Below are 5573 nucleotides of genomic sequence, written 5' to 3' on the forward strand. Positions count from 1 at the left end.
AGCCATCTTTTCAATTGTTTCCTAGAGAGATCCTGAAAAAAAATACTAGAATTGATATTTAGTATTCTCATTTTGAGACTTTGTTGTATCCTAGAGAAAATTTGTCAGTGACTATTCGTAACGTTGTGGGGTAGATAAATCTTTAAAAAAAAAAATGATATCACACCTCCCGACTTCATTTTTATCCAATTCAAAGCCACATTTTCCCAACATGAGAAAGGCGAGAGTACAACAGCTTTTTGAGAATAACCTTTATTTCAGTGATATACACATATATCCCCCTTCAAAAGACATCATTTTCGAATAAAATAAAAGATAGACATCATCGAGGCATTTGCTTAAAGTCAAACACATCCAGACGAGACCTTTCGATCAATAGAAATATGCTGGCATCTTCCGCGGGAGCTTGGGAGGCTCTGCCTTCAAGTTTAAAACGTCCATTGCCGTTTCAATCGAAGGCCGAGACCTAGCAACGGGATGGGCACACCACAGCCCCGCGATCATCAAAGCTTTCGCCTGTTTCTTGTCGAAATTTCTGCCAAGCCTTGTGTCCACGGCATCGAGCAACTTCGTGGGCCCATATTGCTCCCAAACCCACACTACAAGGTTTTCTGGGTCTCGTTTTAGGTCGACGGCTCTTCTCCCACGTACTATTTCCAAAAGGACAACTCCAAAACTGTAGATGTCGGATTCTTTGCTTGCCTTCCTCGTTTGATGGTATTCAGGATCCCAGTAACCCGGTGTTCCTACCACTCGGGTTGTCCTTTGCTCTCTGTTGTGGTGGCCGAGCTTAGCCAAGCCGAAATCTCCCAATTTGACTATGAACGCTTCATTGAGCATAACGTTGCTGGATTTGATATCTCTATGAATCACACAATGAGGCCTTTTTTTGTGCAGGTAGCACAGTGCTGAGGCTAATCCCAAAGCGATGTTGTACCTCCTTTCCCATGTCAACAAGGAGCTGCGTTTAAACAGATGATCGTACAAGTTACCTCCTCCAACGAATTCGTAAACCAGGGCGAGTATATTCGCCTCGTGACAATAGCCTATAAGTGTCACCAAGTTTTCGTGACTAAGTTGGCTCATTGAGATCACCTCAGATATATAATCCGTTATCCCTTGGTGTGCACCAGAGATTATTTTCTTCACAGCTACCGGTGTGCGAGCCTCTCCTATATGCCCTTTGTACACGATCCCGGACGCTCCTTCTCCCAATTTCTGGTCATTTGCAAAAGAATTGGTGGCCATCCTCAACTCCTCATAGGAGAACTTCTGGGGTCCACCGTGGTTTGCTGACTCTTCCGTCGATATCGGTGCACGGGCAACCTCTGACCTATCACGTACCCAATCAACAACCTTCATTGCCAATACGATCAATAAAATCATGGTGATGGATGCCACCCGGAGCAGAAGCCAGTAGCTAAGCCTTAACACCCCCAAGAGCAATGGCCAAAAGCTTAGCAATGCCACCCAGAGCAGTCGAAAGTAGCCAAACAATGCCACCCAGAGCAGTCGCCAGAAGCCATCTTCATAAAGGAGGACGATGAGAAGCGCCAATGCAACAACAATGGCAGCTGCGGCAACATCGTCACTATCTCTGGCAAACATGAACACATCAACAGTCAGCAACTAATTTTACAGCTACTCTCAGTAGAATGTCTCATGAGAAACCAAGTTTCTTCTTTTGGCCGCTACCAAGGAAAGTTTACATGGCTTTGATGGCACCCCAAAGAAAAACTTCACCCATGTCTATTTGTCTATGATAGGTCTGTTGAAAATGGTGATCCATTTTTTAGAATTTCCTAGAGTTATCAAACTGCAATCTAGAATTCCTTAGATGAAGTTTCAGATGATTAAAGATTGTGGCTGGATATTGTCCAACATGTAAGAAGCAAACAATCTCTGAACAAATAAGAGATATGATGGTGGCTGCAAGATGAAGCCTCCATGGACAGCATTCAATCCAAAATCCTATAAGGCAGTTGTACATAGTCGGTGGAAAAAAATAAACTCCATATCATGGAGCTCCTACACCAGCACTTCCTCCAACTATCGTAAAATGATCTTTTTTAGAAACCAGTGAAACTGTCTTTGTTCCATAAACCTTCTCAAAATATGCTACCCTTACCCATCCTTTATCAAATATATACTACACAGATACACACATTCAAATATAAACTATACCATGTTTCCGCACACATCTAAATTTTTAACATGGTATCAGAGGTAGGTACATTTGGATGGTTTTGGGCGTTTGTCCTCACGATCCTCAACTAATAACAAGGCTAGAGCCCAACCCGAGCAAGAGCCAATAGAGTCGGAGCCAGAGTGTCAAAGCCAGAACCTACGAGAGTCAGAACCAAATTCCAAGCTAACAACTACAACTAAGAGCATTTTGATGTCCCAATACATAAGGAACATCGTTGGAAAAAAGGTACGCTGATTTGATAAAAGTGCAAGTGTTACAACAAAAGATGTGATGGATCGTGGAATGAAACCATGAAAAGGCATGGGACAAACTACAATAATTATTTTGAGGTACGTCCAAGACATTAAAATATATACTTGCAATACTACAAAAATGGATCAAGGGAAGTGTTGGAAATGGCGATCCATTTTCTAGAATTTCCTAGAGTTGCTAAACTGCAATCTAGAATTCCTTAGATGAAGTTTTGGATGGCTAAAGATTGTGGCCAGAAAATGTTCAACATATAAGAAGTAAACAATCTCTGAACAAATAAGAGATATGATGGTGGCTGCAAGATTAAGCCTCTGTGGATAGCATTCAAGAGAAGTCCAAAATCCTATAAGGCGGTTTTACTTAATCGGTGGAAATGCCTATAAAAAGGGCCGTAACCCATTCATGTAATGGGGTGAGAGAAGCAAGAAAATAAACTCCATATCATGGAGCTCCTCCACCAACACTTCTTCCAACTATTATAAAACCATCTTTTTTATCAACAAGTGAAATTATCTTTATCCCATAAACCTTCTCAAAATATGCTACCCTTGCCCATCCTTTATCAAATACATACTACACACATGCACACATTCAAATACAAACTATACCAGCTTCCACACACATCTAAATTTTTAACAAGGTCAAATGTTAGCTTCAGAAACATGTGCAGTATCGAAACTTGAGGATCAAATCTCACATCGAAAGGTCAAGTGGTTTAGACTCTCTCAAACTTTACTGTCAATAGTCCGTGTAGCGATCGTAGAATTAAGTGTCCGTTATCAGCTCCTCTCAAAAAGGCTTGATCCTCTAAAACGACCCAATAAGCTCCTCGGTGAGACCTTGCTTTATTGGCTGCAATCATATAAATCACCTTACGACTATCGGCATCATAGGGACCACAACAGGGCAACCTTAACTTACTAGAAATGCCAGTTACCCCTAAGAAAGTGCGCAAGCAGGAATCAAAAAAAGGCTAAGAAAACTAGAAATCTGGTGCTTCGAGGGGACGAGAAGTATGTCAGAGAGGAACCGTGCCACTGGAGTTGATCCACGGTATCAAAGAAAGCCTGTCGGATCTGAGAGCGTGGGCGAAGAATTGAGGATCGAGCTTGCCCAGCACCAGGGGCACAAGCCACGCGAGCTGTGCCCCGCGAGCCACACCAAGATCAGCAACGTGTTGGAGTCGAGGTCGAGTCATCGACAATGTCGAAGAGGATATTGCTGTAGTCATCGAGGAAGGTTGGAGTCTGAGACTGAGATGAGAGAGAAACACGGCAAGGCTGATGAAGAAAAAGAGCAAAAACGTACTTATTTAAGGTTAGGGGGTGATCGTGTTCTGTCCCGATTCTATCCTGGAACGAATCTTGGAATTGAGAAATAGGTAAACTGACCGGTCCCGATGTGAACTGGTTTTGAATTAGCCAAGTAAAGCCGGTTCGTGTCTTCCCTGGTTGCTCACCCCCATTTCTCTGTTGAGAGTCAACGCTGAACATAAATTGGTTAGCATATCCATCAGATTCCCCGTGGCCTCATCCCAATGATGCACTTTCCAGGAGAACGTAACTCCGCCGGTGATGTCATCGAGGCTCCGGTTTGGGTGGCTTAGGCTGAGATATAGGCAAGGCGACAGTACAAAGCCATTCCCCTTATTGTCTAAGAGCTTGAGGATCTCAGAGCCAGAGGATGGGAAATCGAAAGATGTGTTGTTAAACAGTCTAGCCGAAGCTGAGAGGGTTTGAGGAGAGACAATCCCGTTGGAAACACAAATAGCCTCAACGAACGGCGTGTTGCTAAGAGAGGCAACAGAATGTGGTTGATGGCCGGCTGTAATGTCTGGTTCATTCTACTGGATGGTGGATTAAAAAATAATCAAGGGCATCATCACACGAAACCAAGTGGATTTATTATAGATATGATGATATGTCGTATGCGTGCAGGCTTGTTTTTTTTTTTTTTTTTTTTTTTTTGTCGACATACGCGTGTGGTTAGATCAATGATATTATAATGAGTCAAGCCTTCCTATTAGAGGTGAGCATGGTCCGGGTTGGGCCGGTCCACCCCCTAACCCTAGGACCAACCCGCACAATGCCGGTTCTTAATTTTTGGGACCGAGGACCAACCTTATTGAACTTGGGACCGAGGACCGGACCAACCCGATGGATTTGGTTTGGTTTCCAACTGATAATTTTGTATTTCATTTTTTGTACTCTTTAAAAAAAAAAAAAGCAATTGAGGACTAGACTGATCCAATAGGTTCAGTCCGGTTTTAAGGTCAACCCAGGACTAACTAATAATTTTGTATTTTATTTTTTGTACTCCTTGAAAAGGCAACCGAGGACCATACCGACTCAATGGGTTCAATGATGAGCAAAATCAGCTAAGAAATGCAAGCGGATAGAGTCAAGTGGGGTGACCGTTGAACAGAATGAGTATCGAATGTCGAGCGGGGAGCAACAAACCAAACAAGTATCATGCAGCGAGTGGCACGAGTGACCCAAAGCGAGCGAGGCGAGTGTCGAGTGGCGAGTGAAGAAGTTTTTTTTTTTTTTTTAGCAAATTGAAGACTAAGAGGACAAATAAGATAAAAGAAATCGAATACTAGAAAATGATGTCATAAGGTGCATTTTGGATTCTGTGAGGACTCATCACAAAAGCATTTTCCTCATTCATAAATTATGACTATTGACGCCGTAAAAGACATTAAAAAACTAAGTTATTAAAGAACAATATAAAATTACTTGAACTCCTCACTAAAGAGTTGTTTAATATTGTTGACACCATTATTTTAAGGTTTTTTCTATATAAAAAATTATAAATAATATTATATATATAGTCAGAGTTGGTCCGGGTTGGACCGACCCGGAACTTTCAAGATCGAGGACCGACCCGCACAGTGCTGATCCAGGAATTTTAGGACCAAGGACCAACCTAGTCTCCCTGGAAACCGAATCAAGACCGGCAGGTTTGGGCCGGTCTAGAGTTGGTCCAGGGTTGACCCCGGACCGATGCTCACCCCTACTTCCTATTGTCTTATTTATCGATGTGAAAACAAATTAATTATTGAAGAATTGAGTTGTGCCATTTTTTGTTCTTATTAGTTTAAAGGCAATGG

General features: G+C 42.4%; 1 protein-coding gene across 1 annotated transcript; it reads right to left on the reverse strand.

The window, feature by feature from the left end:
- Nucleotides 1-227: 227 nt before the first annotated feature.
- LOC104443813 (L-type lectin-domain containing receptor kinase IX.2-like) lies at nucleotides 228-3597 on the reverse strand. The gene is made up of 2 exons (XM_039312427.1): nucleotides 3159-3597; nucleotides 228-1597 (listed from the first exon to the last, which is right to left on the reverse strand). Exon 2 carries the CDS (start codon nucleotides 1384-1386, stop codon nucleotides 373-375), a length of 1014 nt encoding a protein of 337 aa, XP_039168361.1. The 5' UTR covers nucleotides 1387-1597; nucleotides 3159-3597; the 3' UTR covers nucleotides 228-372.
- Nucleotides 3598-5573: the final 1976 nt, after the last annotated feature.

The sequence above is a fragment of the Eucalyptus grandis genome, chromosome 5, assembly GCF_016545825.1.
Source record: "Eucalyptus grandis isolate ANBG69807.140 chromosome 5, ASM1654582v1, whole genome shotgun sequence".
Classification (NCBI taxonomy): Eukaryota; Viridiplantae; Streptophyta; class Magnoliopsida; order Myrtales; family Myrtaceae; genus Eucalyptus; species Eucalyptus grandis.